The sequence below is a fragment of the Parasteatoda tepidariorum genome, chromosome X1, assembly GCF_043381705.1.
Source record: "Parasteatoda tepidariorum isolate YZ-2023 chromosome X1, CAS_Ptep_4.0, whole genome shotgun sequence".
Classification (NCBI taxonomy): Eukaryota; Metazoa; Arthropoda; class Arachnida; order Araneae; family Theridiidae; genus Parasteatoda; species Parasteatoda tepidariorum.
Window position 1 is genome coordinate 27679275 of NC_092214.1, and position 20810 is coordinate 27700084.

Genomic DNA, 20810 nt, shown 5'->3' on the forward strand with positions numbered 1-20810 from the left:
ACTTTAACGTTTGTTTCGTTCTCTCTACTTTTATTAATAAAAAAAATATATATTGGACATCCATTTAATAAAAATGAATGTTTCTTTTTATCTTTTAGGTTAAGAGCGATCGTAGCTTCAGCTCTAAGAGCGGAGTGAACTAGCCCTTGTATTCTCTTTAGCCCTGTTGATTCCTGCAGTGAATGAAACTGGATGTTTCCCAGACCGTTACCAATAGCCCATTTTGCAACTGTAGTAAGACGTAAATAAAATACTACTACGGCTTTTGATAGAAAAAGTTAAATTAGTATACCTACATTGGAAAAAAACAAGCTATAATAGTGTTAAATAAACAATAATAAAGCTCTTTTTAAATTGAGAGTGAGTTTCATTTTAAAATTTATAAACAAACTATACTAATAATTAAGATATACAAGTAAATATAACTCCTAGTACTAAACTGAAATGTGTTTTCAGTATGGAAAGCATAAATCCCCCCCCCCAAAAAAAAATATAACTCGTTTAAAAGATAAAGCGCAATGTAATCTACATTGCATAACGCGTATTTGAAAAGTTTGCAAATTTTGTATTTTTCAAACTCGATTATTGAATTTTCATTCGATTTGATTACGTGGGTTTGATTTCGTTTAATTCAATTAACATAGTTTACGGTGTTTGTGTGATATTTTTCAGTTTATACTTGTACTTATTTAAATAATATTTTAAAGATATTTTGTATTTAATGTGTCGCCATTTTGTTAATTATTTAAGCAAAATTGTCAACTGTCTCAGCGCAATTTAGTGGTTTTATAAACAGCTTTATGCATTAATAAACTAATTCACTGATTCGGCCATTCGCTAAAATGATTAAAGATTTAGATTGCTTGTAATCAAGATAACAATTAATTGATTACTATGTACAATAATTAATGTCTGCAATTAATTACATTTGTAATTGGTGAGCAATTTTCATTTAAAATGACGTAACATTTGCCTTTTGCACCCGTTATTTAAAAAATTATTAAAGATGCATGAATTTTTCATCAATTATTATTATTCAAAAATTTGCATAATGAAAGATAAATAACGACAAAATTTACATATGAATAATCTTCGAATAAATTTATTCTGACTAAAATTTCCGGGAATGATGCCCTGCATTGTGAGTTTCGTATGTATGGCTATAATTTAATATTTCATAGCTGAAAGATCGGATATAGCATTTTTACATGCACCACCTCTAAATTGTAAAAGTGTTTTCAAATAAAATATTTTTAAGCAATAAAAGTTTTCCAAACTTTAAAGAAACGCATTTCAATTAATTTCCAATAGAAAAGGATATTTTATGAATCAAATAAAAATTAAAGTAGACATGTACTTCTTTACATCCTTGAGCCATAAAGCAGCTTGAAAAGATAAATTATTTAACGACATATTCATGATTACAGCAAAATAATGCCCATTAAACTTTTTAAAAAATCAAAAAATTTTCCGGATTGAAAAAATATACATTTAGGCGGGATTCGAACTAGCTACGTAGCGGACTGTACTGATTGGGCGGAGAGGCCCCAATTGGTGTGACTAATTCACTGTTGAGCGTATGCAAAAAGCCGCTAGCCTGCATGTTCACCTGCTGATTGGTGAAATATTTCCCCCCCGCGAAATGGACTGCTCACTCTGTATGAGATAAATCGCGTATGCGAATTCGGAGATGCGACCTTGAATTTGATTGGTGAAATGTATTCATTCAAGTAAAACTCGCCAATCAGGTTCTCGTCCGCATCTCCGAATTCGCAAATGTGACTTTTTCACTTATAGTGAGAATTACTGCCTCCCTGTAAAGCGAGATGTGACGTAAGTATGTCGTCTCTGGTTATTCCCCAATAGATATAATTGATTCCCCGTTCTGTTTTCTTTGCTGCCAATTTACGTACTTCCGATCATTACAGAGATGGTTGTTGTAGTTCATTTACGTCGCACTAGAACTGCACAATGGGCTATTGGCGACGGTTTGGGAAACATCCCTGAGGATGATCCGAAGACATTCCATCACAATTTTGATCCTCTGCAGAGGGGATTGGACCCCCGCTTCGGTAGCCCGATGACCTGCACGCGAAGTCGGGCACTTTACGGTAGAACAGTTTAACGAGGACCAATACCGCACACCCTCGGTCCTACTCAGACTGATCCAAGTGGTCACCCACCCGCACACTGACCGCAGCCAATGATGCTTGACTTCGGTGATCTGCTGGGAACCGTGTCTTAACTATCAGTCCACTGCGGAACCGTTAATAACAATAATAAATGTCGTAAATAATAAAAAATTCTTCATGAGATAGAGAGTCTGATTTGGAAAGTTTTTCTAGTCTGAATATTAGCAATCGCAATGTTCGAATATGCCCAGGAGAGACCAATTTAATGCTTTTGGCCCTTCTCCCTTCCCTCTCCTCCTCTTTTCAGTTATACAGGAATGCTCTACGATATTTTCTATTTTCTTTATATATTTCCTTTTATTTAATAAAAATATTTTTTAACATTTCCATGATGCTTTTCTTTAGATCTATGTTTAATGAAGTTTTCAGTTCCATATATCTTTCCAACGTAAAAGATTTTAATCTATATGAAAATCAAGAGAGAAACTAGCGTACTTCCTTTGCGCATGCCACGCTAATGGGGAAAGCTTGGCCACCACTAAGCCAAGGGGGAAAGCATGAGAAGTGTTGCCATAGGTAGAGAGTTCTGCTTTACGCCACCTGCAGCCCATTTCGATCGCCAATTTCAGTGATCGTCGTCACTCGCCTACTTTTAATGCTGGAAATAATCGTTGTACGGAAGTGAATGCAACTGCTTAAACAATCATATGATTGCATTGCATATTTTGTTTTTATTTGTGTTCTGTTTTTGTTTTGTTTCTTGCGAAAGTGGAGCACATTGAGAACAGTGTTTGGCCTAGACATTTCATAATTTTTTTTCCAGATACATAACATATTTTCAAAATGAATAAGTATCCTCAAATTTTCTCTCTTATTTGTAACATTTGCCTTCTTGCATCCTTTGCTTATGGTGAAACGACTGAACCTGAAGTAAACGCTACTTCTGTCACAGAAGAACCATTTCCGTCTACAACAACAATAGCGAGCAATATTAGTAAGTGTGTCATTTTTAACACAGAAATATTCTACTACACTAGTCCAGGGGCAAGAATTTTAATCAGTGGTGTAAAGTACCAGAGATGACTAATAAAAACGTTTCACTTGTCCGTGAAAATTTTTTATTAGTTCATTCACCTGTCTATTAGCCTTTTCAAAAATAAATTAATAAACTCAATTATTATGATAAATACAATATTTAAATCGTAGTCCATTTGTGTAGCTCTAGTGTGGCGTTAACAACCTAACTAGGACAGTTTAGGCTGAGTACACCCCACTATTACAACAATTCTTTCATTATAACGACCAGCTTGTGAATTCTAGTTAACTGTTCAAAATACGCAATGTTATTTTACCGTCTATAAGAATGTCTTAACTTCCCCCCATTTTGATATTCTGACAGAAATTTTGTTAATATTTTTAATTCCAAGATAAAAACTCAGTAGTTAAGTCTTGCATTTTTTTTCTATTTATAATGAATAAGTGGACAGCATAAGTATCCAGGATTCTAGATCATACTCTGTAATCCTAAAGATGATGAAGCATTGTTTACTTTTCTGTGGATAATTAGAAAGTGTGCATTGCATCCTCATGTAGAAATCGGAGTAATCAGTATGCATTTGTAACCTTTTTTTTTTTTTTTTTTTTTTTTTTTACAAAGGGTTCAATAAATTCGTCAATTATATTTTTCTTCATTGAAAACTATTTATTCTTCTTGATTGTATTTGTACCTTGACACTGTTCTCTGAATATATATAGTCCAGTAAAATGGCTGTTTGTTAACCAGCATAATGCCATATCCTTAGAGTAGAAATCAAACTTTTGGAAAGATGTTGATTGACGAATAATGTCTTTGTCAAAGCAATACAGTCTTTATGAGTTGTGAATAAATATTTGGTATAATTTTATGCACTCACGACATAGCAACTTCGTGTAATAATATCCATTTTTGTTTAGACTACAAGGATCCTTATATTGAGCATTGACTGTATTTAAATTTTTGAAAACTAATTAAAAATGCAAATGTTAATCGAAATCTTATCAATGTGTTTAAAGATTGGGGTTAAATCTGACATGATTAGATCAATATATAAATATTAAATGTTAAAACAAAATGTTATTAAAGTAAATTACAGAATATGCAATACTTGTACAGACAACAATATTACAGAAAATGCAAAATTGTCACAATTATGATGAAGTATGCTATTTTGTGATCAGCAAAATGTAAAACCAAATTAGACTTATGCAATCAACAGTGATCAGTTACTGGTCTGGGAGAAGCACTGTTAATTATTTCATGATTGTCCTATTCAAATTTTAGTGTCACTGGACCTTTTGGCCACCAATAATCAAGAACTGTTAGTCAGATTGGATTATTCTACGAAAATCGATTATTGTTGTGTTTGATTACTAACTTCATTTGACTTCTTATGGATCTTTTTGAGAGTGTTCAGCAAAATAATTGTTTAACTAACCGATAAAGTCATTATGTTGTTTTTTATGTAAGATTTAAGTTTAATTTTGAAGAAATAAATGATGGTTGAAGCTTTATTAGGAAATTTGGCATTTGTGAATAGGCAAAATTGTAAATCAAAGTCCTGTTTATATATTAAATTCTGCTGAACTGAAAAGTCCTATATTGTTTAAATATCAGTAATTTAATTTAATATAATGAATAACTCTTAAATGTGACCGGAGTTTTACTTTTGCTTAAATCTGTTTTATCATATTTTTAAAAAAAAAATGTTTGAAAGAATTTTCATGGAAATATAATATTTTTGAAAATGAATGTATCTATAGCTGAATAAGCAATAGTTAGTATTCAGCATTGAAATAGTTAGCTGGTCAATTATTCAGTATTCAGCTGAAACGACTATTCAGTGCAATTTTAATTAATGTGTTTAACTTCAGCAATCCTAAAACAAGTTTATTAAAGTTATCTATGTATACCTATGTAAATCTTTAATTTTCAGACCAACAAGTAATTTAATTTATTAAAAGGATATTTAAAAGTAGGATTTATAAAAAATTTTAGTAATAAAAATAATTATTGCCAATATCTTAGTTAACTGTTTTTGCAGTACATCGTATATGCTCTATATAAACTATGTTTATTGTTGAAGATTATTAACTGACTTTAAATTTTTCAGCTTGTGAAAACCATAACAATGACTGTAAAGCATGTGTAGCTTACTCTGAGGTAATGTTTTTTTGTTTTTCTTATTGTATCTACTTTCTGTGCTAAGCTTATTATGTATATATATAAAAAAAATCAAATTTCATGCTTTTATGGTTATGGTTTGTGCTTAGTTTTTCATTGCTATATGTATGTATAAATGATCTCTGTCATTAAATAACTTCACTTTCAAAAAATAAATTTTGGAATGATGTTGCTGCTGAAATGCTTTTAATGGTTAAAAGTTCGTATGTTTCTTTTATAGAATTTTATAAACTATGTAACTAAAATTGGGAGAGAAACATTTGTATTGTGGTGAAATTTTTTTGAAGGATGAGCATTTCTAACGTGAATTACTGTAGACTGTGTTTATTGCATGTTTTGATTTTGGCTATTTAACTGTTCATTAAAAGAAACTTATTACTGTATAATACTTCTAACTTTCCACAAAAGCAAAACTAAGCAGCAAAACAAAATGTGAATATTTTGTAGGTATGAATTTTAGACAACCAATGCTCTGACATTGCTGAATTTCATTAAGATTTGAACCAAATGTTGACTAACGCCCGTATTCACCATTGACCCTAACCCTCAGTCAGAGTTCAAAACAGGTTTTATGAGAGCAACTCCAGGTCAGAGTCCAAAATTTCATTTCACCGTGTACGTAACTGCGAGTTACTCTAACCCAGAGTTAAGCAACTTTAACCTGAAAATATTCCCGGTTAGAGTAACCGCACATGCGCAGTAAACGAGTGTTTGTTCATAGACTTCGTTTTCTTCGTCGGTATTTTTTATATTTCTGCTCTTTTTCGTTTGATAATTTTAATTGTTTTGAATTTCGATTCTTTTTTTGTATTTTTAACCTGCAGATTTCTCCTGTTTGAGCAAACGCGGATATGAAGAAGGAGATTTTTTATTTATTTATGTTTTCAAAAATAACACTTTTGATGTTCGGTTGCTTATGTTCAATGAGGTCAATTTTTTCACTTGATGCAACTATAATTAATTTATATCTTTGCCTTGCCTTCAAAAAAATATAGCATACCATAATATTAATAAAATGAAAATTAATAAACACTTTATTTTGATGTTCGGTTGCTTTTTTTATGTTTAATAACATCGTTTTTTTACTAGATGTAACTATAATTAATTTATATCAAATAAATGCTTATTAATAAAATGAAAATTAAATTTTCTTGAGTTAATATCTTCTACAGAAGATACTATATATATTTCTCAAATTATTATTAGCAGTCGTTACAGCACTTAAATAATTTTTCACTCGAAAAAAAAAGTCGTGAATAATAAAGATTGCGGATTAAATAATTCAAATCAATAGTGTGAGTAAGAAGATTGTAAATAATTAAACTACCTTTTACTTATTTTTTTAAAAGAAAGAAAACAATCGATACTTGAAAGAAATATAAAATTTAAAAAGGAATATAATTCATTAAATGTTTTTAGATTTCGATAATATCTATCGAGATGATAGATCTTGCCCAAAAATAAAAATAGTTTAGAGTTGAATTTCCAAAATAATGTGCAATATTTAGATATGAAAATAACGAAAAGAATTTAAAATTTTTTTTAATCCATAAAATAAAGCTATTAATTAAATTTAAAAACATATACATTATTTTAAATATATATTAGAAATTATGCTGAAATAAATATTACTTAATCAATGTAAATTTTGATCCGAGGTAACATTTTAACTACACAATAATTTGCATCAAATAACTTTGCAAATCAGGAAATTTAGAACTTTATGAGCATAAAATAATGTGCTGAATATTTCGAAAAAATAGGATCATTTGGAAGAGATTTATTGATTAAAACTATACGAAATTAAAATGCCCGTCTTTAGTTATAACTTTTAATATATAGCCTGACTACTTTAGGATATATGGGGCATTTATACAACTGATATATTTCCATGTACAATTATCTAAATAATTAAATTTTTAAAGGCATAATTTTTTTTAAATTTTGGAATATTTGTTCCGATTATGACATTTTCCTTTAAAATTTTTTTTATCTTATTCACCATATCACCGACGTCAATTCTCTCTTATCATCAGCAGATGGCAGCACAATAGTAGTCATTTATAACTTCTGAATAATATGAATGTGTTGATTTATGCTTATCTGTACTAAGTTTATTATATACAATTTCATTTAAAATTTAAGAACAAAAATTCTTCTCAATGGTTTAAGTTATCGATAATATGTTATGAAGGGGAAGAAGAAAAAAAGATTAAAAATATGCGGATAAGGATGATAATAATGTTAGCATAATCCCCTTGATTATATAGTAAAATAAAAGTATTAAATAATTGTGTGAAATAAAAATATTTTTAATTGAATTTCAGTTACATTTCTATGGTTGCTTGCGGCTTTATGATATCCATAATAATAAAATATCTAAATTCATAATAATAAAGCTCGGATCCTTTTGCTCATCAATACAGGTCAGTTAGAATAACGAAACTAAACATATTTTTTATTTGACCAGTAAAAGAGAGATTCAAATTTAATTACTCGATGCAATCTTTTTTTCTTCTTTTAATATAAATTTTTTTTAAAAAATAGCAACGAAAATTGAAAACAAACGCTGTTAATACGGCTATAAATCTACCGCCGGGATGCAATCTACCGCCTGTAACTGCCGGTCAAGTAACCCGCAGTTAAGAAACCGATGGTCAAAAAATAATGGTGGAATCGCTTTTGAACCGTCGGTCAAAGTTCCCAAACCGGGGGTTTCGGAACTGGGAGTTACGCGCTAGGTCAGAGTCAACGGTGAATACGGGGGTAAGAGATATTAAAAATGATGTAGCTTTCGCACGTTTTGTATTTTGCACTTTTAATAAATTTTACAAACTTAATATCTTGGAAATTATTTTCTGAAGTAGGATTAGAAAACTATGTCATACAATTGTTACTGTTTCTTTTGTATTGCATACATGATGCAGAATAATTGATAAAATGGCTACTCTAATGTTAGGGAAATTTTTCTGATACCTTTTTATTTTGCAACGTTATTTAATTATATGCCAGGAGTAAGTACAACTGATTTGGTTTTGATTCCTGTTGCTTTCAAAAAATTACAAAGTTGCTGCACTGAGTTAAGTTTACTGATACTATTAAATTAATGAATTATATTGAGTAAAAGTACATAATTAATCACTCAGGCTAAAGTATGAATTATTAAGAAAGAAAAATATAATATATATTTTTTAATAGAAGAAGTTGGAAAATCTATAAAATTTTTAAATATAAGGCCAAAAACAATAGGTGAAATTCCAAGAAAAAAATTTTTTGTTAAATTTATTTTATCTGCTGAAGAAGATAAATTTATTGCTAAGTAATTAAACAATCTTAACTTTTTCTTTTTGACATTATGGAACCTATTTTCAATTTAAACTGAAAAATGAAATAAAGTTATATTATAAACCAGATGGCTACATGTACTGTCTTTTATAAAATTTATGAATTTGATTCTTCTCAGCTAGGCTTTAAGCTCATATAGATAACCATGAAGACTTAGTAATATGATAGCATACAAAGACCAAGCAGGTAGGTTCTTCCAATTTGAAGACCTACCAATGACTAGGGCTATACTTACAGTTGATATGCTAACGAGACAGCTTAAAACAGTTAATTATTGTACCTTGGATCACATGGTGCTCCTTGGATAATGTGGCAAATCTTTAACCTTCCGGGACAAGTGTTTTTATAAAATCAAAAAAAGTGGCTGGTTTTAAAATTTTTTTTAAAAAATATTTTATGCAAGCTTACAGTGCATTTTTAGAACAACCCTAAAAAAAAAAGACACTATGCATGAATGAAAAATTGGTAAAAAATGTAAATGTTATAAAAGATTTGTTCTGTAATGCTAAAATTTTGTTTGTGTTTTTTTAATTTACAAAATATATTTGAGTAAAATGACTTAAAAACAAATAATTAATGTTAACTAAAGTTTGTAATTGTCATGGATACTGTTGAAAGGTATTAGACCGTCATTGACTAGGTATGCAAAGTTAAATTTTATTTGTTATGGACATCATATTAGAATTTTTTACTTACTTCTTAACTTTGAACTGCATACTTTGATCTTTAGTTAAAGTAATTCTTTATTTGATGTAAACTTTCAGTGTGTGATTAGGGAAATTTTTACAGGTATCTTAAATTATCTTAATCGTTTAGTAACTTTTTTTATTAAATTTGTTTCATTACAATTTCGTAATTTATTATACTTTTCAGTGTTTTTATTGTGGAACCGATAATATATGTCGGAGAAAGATAACAGATGCTATCACTGGTGATGAATGTAGTTTGAAAGAAATCCACTATTTAACATGCAGAGGTAAATATAATATTTGTTAACTTTTTAATATTAATTTTATTTTGTACAAGCTGTTAAAGCTAGTATAAGAATTGAATTTCTGACTTATTTGATGTTTAAGAACACTAGTTTACACAAGAGTTAAGGAATTGTTAATAATTTTAGGTTACAAAAGTAAGACATATAATGAAACAAATTAAGGCTTTTCTTTTGAAATGTATTTTAAAACTTGAAAAAATGAATGAAAAATCTCTGAACTTGTAAGGAGGAGAGTGCGGTCGTGAAATTTCTTGGGAAAAAATACTTTGATTAATTTCTTTTTTTACCCTGTACGAGGAATGGTTTATAAAGCAAATATTATTAATTTTTAAAGAATTTGATCTTCATCTTTCAAGTGAAATATTTATTGATTGATTGCATAACTTGCATAGATTCTAATTTATACAATTGCCAGACTTTCATTTATATAGTAGATAGGCTTACTATATATATATATATATATATATNCACAATATATATATATATATAAATAAAACTCTTTCAGCGCTGTCTGTGAAAAATTGCGTATTTAATTAAGCTTGTTAAATGCTTTTCGCTAATTGTTTTGACAAATATCAAATTCAGAAGCTTATTTTAAGTAATAAACCGAGATAATATCTTTAGCTTTATAAGCATTACCCATTTATATTTTGTTTATTCATTATTTTTACTTTTATCTTGTGTAGTTTTTTGAATACTTTCTTATAAATTATGTACTTAATCTTTACACCAATTTTCAAAACTGACACATATTGGCAAAAATTTTTTACAGTCGTAATAATAAGAAATGTGTAAACAGAGTGCTTTATGTGGTGTAATTTACTTATGATCATTCTTCCGGCTGGTTCAAATTATATTAAAAATAATGTATAAAATTCTTTTATTTTTATCTAAAGAAATTACTTTTACTTGACTATAATTCCAAAATATTCTGTGTTTCAGACTATGAGTAACAATTGCTCCGTTTCTAAATGTTATAACAACTACACAACTGCTCCTAAGATATTCATATTTCAATTTCTGAAACAAGACAATAAGTATAAAAAATAATAGATTTGGTGAAATATGATTGAAAATCTTAGGAAATGTTAATTGATAGTTTTACATGCCACTTCTGAATTTTGTCTTTGTCTAAATTTTTTCAATGGATTTTATTAGAATAATACTTTGACATAAATTATTTTATTTATTCTGTTGTAGTGATGTCTAAAAGGTAGTTATTTAGAATATTTAGATAGCTTCTGATGAGAGACAGGGTGCTCAGAATTGTTTCTCAATCAATTTTTTGGTAGTTATTGCCATGGTTATCCGTACAGTTTTTGGTCCAACAGTGGACTGATTATAAAGACCCAGTAGAAAACCGAAGTAAATTAGGGGGACAAGTAATTCTCCATCACATTAGGGGGACAAGTAATTTTCCATCACGAAAAATTAGAAAAATAGCTTACTAGAAGATTTATGCAGGTCAAAGTTTGACCAGAAGTGTTTCTGTGTTTATAACAGAAGATAAAATTAAAATAATTTCGAGCTGAATTAATAAATAAGGTTTTTATTCTTTGGTGAATATTGCAAAGTTCTTAGCTTTATTGAATAAATTTATAATCAAATTTTTTCCTAGTCATAAAATATTTGATTTTTTTTAATGTATATCTTTAAAGTAAAGCTTTTTATTTTAAATAGGGATCTGATTTTACTAGAAAAGGGCTCAGAAATTGAATGTGTTGGGTCATGAATCTAGTGGAATCACTGTGTTGAAAAGGAAAATAATTTTTCAATACAAAACATCTTTTTCTTTCCCCCTTTAAATTTTATGAACATTGTTTTAATGTATAAAAATGGTGTATTATGCAATATTTTTCATTTAATTTAATGGAAATATTTATGAACAAAAAATTAGTTTTAAAAGAGCTGCCATAGGTAATGAAATTTTAATTCACAGGCAAATCTATCTAACCATTGAGTTTCTAAAAGTTTTCAGATAAATTCATGTTTCAGAATTTATGTTCGACACAATCGGGCTGTTCAGACTGTTTCATGAGGTGTTTATTAAATGGAATGAAATTCTAATTACATGAAATGAACTAAATAAAAAATAAATCATTATAAAAAGCTGAAACTGTCTAACAAAAAAAAAAGTGTTGCCCAATTTTTATTATTATTCTGTCTTTGGTTTTTTAGAGAAAAGATGTAATGACTGCTGATTTTTGTTTTCTAAGTAATGAGTTCCAGACTCTTTACAACTATATTCAATTCTTAAGTCTTTGTTTTTTCTTCAGATTTCATAGTCTTGACATCCAGTGGCATACCATAAGCTTGCTTCATTTCTTTCAAATCGCATTTTCGGAGGCATTGATCTAAAGCATTTTCATGACGTTTCTTTGAATTCATTGTATTTCTGTTTCTTCAATTCAATACCTTCCATCAAAAATTGCCTTTTTTTAATTTTTTTATTTTTTGTAATTCCTCTTCCAGGTCTCTTACCTGTTTTTCTGCCTCACTTATTCTTTTCTAGTATCTCTATTATCTCATCTTCTATTAGCATTCTTCCAATTAGGCTGCATAATTTTGGTGAGCTGTAATCCATATTTAATCTATTAATCAATCATTGGCACAGGATAAAGAAAGTTAAAGTACTTTTAAAATTTTTTTATGGTCATAACTGCATTTAAATATCATTCTGTTATTGCAGTTTCATCTTCACTTAAAGGCCAGTTTCAAACTGAAAATATTTACTCTATATCCACATTGTTATGTGGGAGACTAAGAACTGCTTTGACAATTTTTTCCAGCATTCAAAACTTTTTAATCTCTAGAATTGCCTCTCTTGGAAATATACAAGCATGAGAGGGGGACAGAAGCAAAAAGTCTGAAAATACCTATCAACTCAAATAAAAAATAGTGTGAAAATATTTTGCACAAAAAGAAAATATTTACATACTTAATTTAAGTTTTTTTCCTCTTTAACTTTATGTGTACTCAACTGACTCAAAAGATAGATTTTCAGTTACTCATTCATTTCTACCAATATCACATATTCAGCAACATATTCACATATTCAACATCACTTATTCAGCATACTTTGCTGCTATAAAGTATTCTAACATGATGGCAAAGTGTAAACCCGCATGAAAAAAATTAAAGAAGCAAAACCTTTAGTGCTAAAAATCTGCAAAAGGATAAAAAATTTTAAGTAAGGTGACCAATTTTAAAGAAATTGTAATAAAAGGTGGGAAATTGGACTCACTCCTCACCCTAAAACCTTTTAGAGGAGTTCTCAAACAGACATGTAAGCTGAAATATATAGTTTTACTAGGTTTTCATCACCATCCTATTTAAAAATGTGTAAAACATTTAAGGTCATTGATAGCATGCATAGGAAAAAAGGAATGTTGTCAGTTATGGATGATAAATATGCATTTATTTTAAGCAATGTGAGAATGTTTCTGTGCTTTCTGTTTTAAGCAAAACAAATTAGACTATTTAACTTTAGAACTATTGTTAAATCTTGTAGTTAAATTAAAAATGTATTTGGACAAATAAAGCTGATTAATGATGAAAAAGTCATCATTTAAATATTAAAAAATATATATTTTTAAAGTTAATTTTAACACATTTTAGAATTACTTTTGCTATTATCAACATACTGCCTAAGAAGAATATTTTCTTTTTTTGTCAAATGTAACACAAGTAACTTATATATCAAATTGTTTATTCAATTATTTGAATTCCTTAAATTCATGAATGGGGCTTTAAATTTAGTTTTATAAATTATTAGTATTTCAATATATTTTGATTTCTACTATTTTTAACATGAATGTATAAAAATTAACCAAGAATAGAGTGAGCCAAGAATTGTGTGAAATCAAATAAATGTTTTTCTTTGTTAAAAATTATAAAGAGATTATAACAATATAAAAACTTTTCTTACTAAAATATATTGTAAAAGATAATGTAACTAAATAAAACACCATAATTTTGGGGTAAATTTCAAACGAAAAAACTGCATTCTGGGAACTTTTCTGTACTCCTGAGCCTGGGTCCTTATGACCTATACTAATCAAAAGTCTAGCGAATCACTGCATGGGTAAATTATAATTCATGGATAAGATTTATTAATCATAATTTCATGTGTGTTAGCCAAGGGTAAAAATAATCCCATCCTTATGTAAGTCATGTTCAAAAGTGAAAAAAAAGTAACTTTATAAACGAAAGAAAGAGTACAATTTTGTATGTAAAGAGAATATAAGTTCTAATTCTATAAATATGAAAAGTAATGAAGCAAGCCTCTTAATTTCAAGCTAATGGCAGATAATGAATTTTTTGAACTTATACGTAACTCAGATTTTGACAAAGGAGAATGGTGGGAAAAGAAACTAACGACCAAGGAAGCTAAAATGGATAATTAGCCTTACCGAGCTAAGTTCAAGACACTCAGCTTTTTTTTTTTTATCTGGCCAGCAAAGTACGCAATTATCATATATTATCATTCATTAACAACATCTTATACTAGCTGTATATGCCGTTGATGCAGCATCCTTATAAACAGATAAATGAGGCACATATCTGTTTACATTATTATTTTTGTGTACTAACTAATTATACTACTCTGTTATTACTGGTCTGCATTTCAATACTTTTCTGTTAGCTGCACAGTCTGTATCTAAGCTGACCTTCCCACTTACTTGAAAAAACTTAAAAAAATTTCAGAAATTCATTGTGTATACACAAAAAGGCTGTATCCCAAATTCAAAGTGTGCATATACTTTCTTGCTTTAGAGTATGCATGTTTATAAAGTATGCTTATAATTCTTTACTTTTATTCATCTGATTTATTTTTGCAGTGAATTTCCAGTATATGTTGATTGGAATTGGCATTTTGATTCTGGTAGCCTTTTTAATTATTACAATATTTTGTTGCATTTGCTGCTGTAGAAGAAAAGGCTTAAAAATATCTAAGGCTGATTTGAAATGGGCTCGCCAGCGAGAAGAGCGTAAACAAATACAAATGGAAAGGTATTATATAATTTCTTTATTTTGGTATATGTTGTTGAATTTTATGTTTTTGTAACTTTTGTCATGCCAATAGAATCAGTTTTTCGTTCTTTGAGCATTATACCATCTTTAAGTTTAAAAATTATAGTTTTGTTAACTTGGTTTTACTTTTTTTGTTACTTCATTCTTTTTTTTATAACTTGCAGAAGTTGTGAATAGGATTTAGTTTGACTAACAATTAGCGTGTTAAATGAGGGGGCTTTTTAAATCCAAATCTACGAAAATTTTCAAAAATAAATTGCACTGTGTTGAATATGAGCTAAAGAATGTTTATAAACAGCTTTATAGAAATTTTTTTTTAATTATGCTGATTAGAATAATGTTTGATTTTATGTTTGAATTAAATCTGTGTTATTATTTGACATACGCGTGGCATGAAATACCATCACTAACTCCTATTGATTGTAGAAAAGTTTACAGTTCCTTGAGAAACTTCATGTTTTTGAATGTTGAAAGGGTATTTTCTTTTTTTTTTCCTTTTGAATAATTGAATTTTGTGTTTAATGTACATTTGTCTAGAACTTGCACCCAGACATGAGCAATTGTATGTATATAAACTTTTCAGTTGTTTGCATAGCAACATCACCTATTAAGTTCATTTTTATTATGCTATTAGGGGATTCATAGTAGGATTAATTCTATGTAGATAAACAGAAAATATAAACAAGTGAAACTTTCCTTCCCTTACATACATAACTTTGCCATTTGTCTAAATAAAGTTTTCAAGTAAATTGAATGAAAGGGCTATTTTGAAACCTTTTCACTGTGTAATAACTTAAAAAATTTCTAATCTGTGCTCCATAGTTTTATTGAGCAATAAGCAAGTACTATTTTGTGTGGCATGATGAAATGCAAATTCTTTACTTATGTTAAAATCTGACCAGGATTGATTTAAATTTTCTCTCCAATTTTCAGTTTTTAACTAGGAGACTGTCTGCCAATTGTAATTTTATCAATTTATTAATCTATTAATGCTTCTCAACCTTCCCTGATTAGTATCCAAATTTTAATGTTGAATTTTTTTTTTAAATTCCCAAAATTGAATATGTAATAATTATTGTATATCTTGGTGTGTAAGTTGACCTCCAATTTTTTTATTACAAGATAGCAAATTTCTGGTGTGTTGGGTGTATAAGTCAACCTTTGTTAGCAAGTCTATTATTATTCCTATGTGTCAAATGTCATGTGTCAAATGACAATAGATACATGAAAAAATGTGGTTTCAATTGTTGTTGTAAAATATTTTAAAAAATATGGAATCTTGAATTCCTTGGATGGAGTTGAAGATAATTTTTTGTGGGACTCAGCAGATGAGGACGAAGTAAAATCCATTGTAGAGAGGGATCCCTATGACAACAATGTTAATGTTAATGAATCTGACACAAATGGTGATCTGGAATCTTTAAATTTGTAGCTTTTTGGTATGTTTTAAAAGTTTTCATTGTGTTATATTTTTTGAAGTACTCTTGAATTAATTATCTTAACTTTTTTTTATTCTTAATTTTTATGAACACAATTTAATGTACTGTTTCTAAAAAAGAAAAAAAGCCTTTTTTAGAAAAAAAAATATGAGAGAAAATGTAAAATTATTTACATATATCATATTAAAATAGTTTTTTAAATGGGTAATTTTTAAAGGTATTTTGATACAAAGTTATTTATATCTATCTCATTGTTTATGATGCATCAATATTTCCTGTTCAATGAATGTCTAATTTTATTACTGGTGTATAAGTTGACCCCTTGTTTTACATAAAACTGAACTGAAAACTTCGTAAAACTTTCGGGTTTAAAAAATTGATACAACACTAAGCAAAAAAGTAGTAAAGCACATTTATTGTTCTACATCTAAAGGGTAATTAGGGCAACTGCCCTACTACAATAGGCTCTTGTGTTTCCTCATTCTGCAATATGCTTATTCTCTGTACCTAGTACAATAAACCTTATGATCAGAGTAAGTTGTAGCTTTGAGGGTTGATAGTCTTTTTGTATGTGATTTCAAAGGAATTTTGAGTATGATTAAGTTTTCAAAAGTGTCCATACTAGTAGCCTGTGTACACAGAAGTTGAATCGATGTCTCAGTATTTCCTTCATTAAACCTGTAATGACTGGAATAAAGGCTTAAGACAGAAATCTTATCCTCAACTATTACAAGCTTGCTGTTTCTTTGGATTATCACCTTTTGAGCCACTGTCTTTTAAAGTGTTTGTGATTCTTTACTGTTTACTCATTTATTTCTGGAGATCTTGCTACATGTGTTTTGTTTGTAATACTGATGCAACCAATTAGGCAGCAGCATCAAACTTGCAGCCTTTTGTCTGATCTGCATTGATAATCTTCCACTGATCTTAAAATCTTTAAATTTTACTCATACATTCTTATTGCTCTGGAAGCAGCTACAAATTCTTTAACTTTTTCACTAATACATGCCTACTGGTCAGGTAGCAGTCACAAACTCAAAACTCTTTTCATTGATTCACAAACTTTGTTAATGATTTCTCATTTTACTTGTTCTCTTCTCATTAATATTTCGGATTTAACCAAGTTTAAGTATTTGTGTGGGCTTGGAAGAGTTTGTTAAATACTGATATTTCTTTATTAGTTACAACCTAATACTGATACAATTGATTGTCACTAGAAATTTATTTAAAATAATAAAAAAGAACAATAATTATGTTAAAAAATAGCAAAACGTTTCAATTTATCATTTTTAATAACTCCAGTTTTATTTTTAAGTGATAAAGCACTTATGGGAAAATTTTTCTTAATTTTTTTGAAATCTCTGAAATATTGCTGAATGCTTATAATGTTTTTCCACATTGCTCATTAGTTTTTTTGTACTTTTTAGGAGACAAGAGAGGGCAGAACGCACTGAAGAAATCCGTAAAAAATATGGTATGGTTGATATTGCTTCTATATCTTTTTTTTTCTCCCATGACCATGGAATTTTTACATGAAATTTTATGTTTATAATTTTATTATATTTTTTTTGAATTCATTGCCCCACTTTTTGCTGAATTTTTATTATGATAACTTTCATTAGGCATGTCTTATTATTACAATAACAATTGGGGGTTGCTGCTGTTGTTTTTCTTTGTTTCTTAATATAAATAAATAAAACTAGCTCTACATCTACTAAATTTTAATAATTGTCATTTTAATCATTTATATATTTTTTTCTCTTAAGGTATAAAATCTTTTGCTTACCTTATTCATTTCCAATAAAATACTATTGTGATTTTTATATGATTCTTATTTAATTTATTCTGTTATTTTATTCTAATCCTTTCCAATTATTATCCCTGATGAGGACATGACTAAGTTGACCCATACAGGCTATGCAGAAATGAAGCTGATCTTTCAAGAGAATAGTTGAAATAAGATATAGAGAGCAGTTATATTAATTCCTCCGGCTAGATCCATCTTGCCAGTTAATGAAAATTGCGAAATTTGCAAATTATTGTAATTTTAATATAAAGAATAATGAGTAGTCCAAATGTGAAGCCTGATCGCTCTATATTTTTGAAAGAAAAAAGTTTAATTTATTTATATGGTTTTTGTCTAGTTTGAATATGAATAATTTCCCTTTTTCTGAATTTTTTTTTCTTGGTTGATTATTTCACATTTTAAAAATCTTAGCCAATATGTTTCTTTAAACATTTGTTATTATTTAAAATCATTTTTCCAAATTTCATTAATAAAGCATTAAGTTTTATGATTCAAGTATTCGTATTTATTTTTGTGAATTTTTTTGATATTTTAATTTTTTTCAAAATGTACACATAATAAACGTTTTTATTTGATCAGCATATTTGTAGATTTTTTTTAATCTTCAAATTTCTCATTAGGTTAATCTTTTTTTTAAATCTAGGTCTAGTAAAAGGATCAAACCCGTACCAAAAATTTGATGCCTAAGTGGTATGTTTTAATTTTCTATTCAGAATTTTTGCTTATTATTTAATCATTCTATTTTTGTCTTTGAATGAATTTAAAATATATTTTAAAATCATTCTATTTTATCTTGTTAAGGTTTTTTCTTAAATTGTTTTAAATGTTTTTAATTTATGGATTTTTTATTATATACTTTCTTTATTCTATGTATTTCTTGTTTTTTTTTGCTCTTTTTTTATTAATGCTAATGAAAAACATCAATCTATTGTATCGTTTATACTGAGTAGTTCTTGATATTTTTGAATTCTTTGGTCGAAAATTTATATCAATTATGGGTTTAAAATAAAAAATAAAATTTTAAATAGCATTTTGAGAGTTATATGGATTTTTCTTATCATAAATGGATTTTTTAAAAGTGTATGGAATCAATATTTCTGAATATTATCTATGAAAACTAGTTAAACAAAAAAGTAACAAATAATTTTAACAAGTTCTTTTTGCATATTTCTGTTGTTGAATGAAATAGTTTAATTTATTTTTTATTACAGGTTATTTATATAAAAGTTTTTTATAAAAAGATATGTTCTTAATATCATTTGATTTTAGAATAATTTATTCTCAAAAATATACATCTGAGGGTTGTATATTAGACATGTAAACAAAGTTTTCTGTTTATAAGGTTATATGTTCCTTCTGGGATAATCACATCTTTTAATTTTTTACTTGCAAAATCATAGAAATTCTCATTAATGTAAAAGACTTTTACTGTGCATTTCAGATTTCCTATAGTAAGCAAGATGACCCACAAATTGGAAAGAAAAGAAAAAAATCTATAAAAATAAAATTCTGGCTAATGCGGGACTTGAATATAACAAATTTATGCACTTTTCTACTGTGTCACTGGAATATCACAGTTGATGCTATCTTTTTCCTTTGCAACATTAAAAGTTTTTTAATTATTTCTTTATCTCAAAATCTAAAAAAAGACTTCGTTCTGTATAAAAATTTTAAGTTACAGGTGGTGACGCTTTCTGGTATGTTTGGCTTCAATTTAAAAATAATATTTTGCTTTATAAATCAATTAAGCAAGTTTATGCTGATATTAAGCAGTTCCATTAGTGATCTTAAGGGTTGCTTCACAAATTAAAATATGCTTTGTTTGTATATTGGGTGCAAAACAGTTAAAAAATGTAATTTCCTTGGGATGTAACTCTTTTCAAGTAATTGAAAGCTTCTTATTTTGGACCACCCTTGTAATCTTTTTTCTTTTTGTTGTGTTTTTTCCGTTTTTCTTTAAAAGTTTAATTTTTTTTAGTTAATAATGTTTCAGTTTGTCACAGTTTAGCCACTACTTGCTCATACATATACTCAATTATTAAGCTGTTTTATCTTTTTAAACTTGAGTTCAAATGCAAAGTAATACCTGGTTTTCTTAAAATTTATGCTATTATAGAATTATGTAATTTTTTAAATTTAATTTATAGTTAGCAATTCATAACTTTTTTATTTCAGGTTCTTGTATTTTTAAAGTTTCTTACTGTGAAATGCAAATGTGATGACTAAGAATTCTTTGAAGTATTTATCTTCCAGTTCACTATGCTATTTCTTCCATATACTCTCTAGCGTAAAATATTAACAGTATTAATGATGGTATATGCTTGTAAAACATCACATCTCTCGTATTTACCATCAAAATATGTATTTTTTAATATGATATACAGTATTTTTTAGACTGTTTTAATATATTACTCAAGATATGTTTATTACAACTAGTTAGTTTTTGTAATTTTTGCTACATTCACATGTGATAACTATATTATAGAGGGACAAATTAGGCGTTGCTTTCAAATATATTTATTTACTGTAATGTATCTTTAATTATTATGTGACTTTTTTAAGTTGCAAATGTTTTCAAATTGTGTATAAAGTCTCATCCTAATTATCTTAATTATTTACTTGAACAATCTTAATTATTTACATAAACATATCAAGATTGTGTAGTAATTTCGAAAGATATCTTACTTTGATGCTTAGTTATGTACATGATTCTTAACTGTTTATAAAAAAATTATGTTGGTTATTATTTTGTTATTTTAATTACAAGTAGGAAATTTTCTCTTTAATATTAATTAAAAAAATATTTCAAGATCATAAAGTTTTTTAAAATAAAAGTTAC

General features: G+C 27.9%; 1 protein-coding gene across 1 annotated transcript; it reads left to right on the forward strand.

The window, feature by feature from the left end:
• The first annotated feature begins 2725 nt into the window (after positions 1 to 2725).
• On the forward strand, positions 2726 to 20591 carry LOC107446659 (pituitary tumor-transforming gene 1 protein-interacting protein). The gene is made up of 7 exons (XM_016061356.3): positions 2726 to 3126; positions 5282 to 5331; positions 9571 to 9673; positions 14533 to 14704; positions 17592 to 17638; positions 18615 to 18661; positions 20147 to 20591. Exons 1-6 carry the CDS (start codon positions 2976 to 2978, stop codon positions 18656 to 18658), a joined length of 567 nt encoding a protein of 188 aa, XP_015916842.2. The 5' UTR covers positions 2726 to 2975; the 3' UTR covers positions 18659 to 18661; positions 20147 to 20591.
• The last annotated feature ends 219 nt before the right edge of the window (positions 20592 to 20810 follow it).

Excerpts from the sequence above, each read along its gene's own strand:
- LOC107446659 (XM_016061356.3), top strand. The coding sequence starts at position 2,976 with ATGAATAAGTATCCTCAAATTTTCTCTCTTATTTGTAACATTTGCCTT. Across the intron at positions 3,127-5,281 it reads AACAATAGCGAGCAATATTA|CTTGTGAAAACCATAACAAT; the intron begins GTAAGTGTGTCA and ends TAAATTTTTCAG. Across the intron at positions 5,332-9,570 it reads CATGTGTAGCTTACTCTGAG|TGTTTTTATTGTGGAACCGA; the intron begins GTAATGTTTTTT and ends TATACTTTTCAG.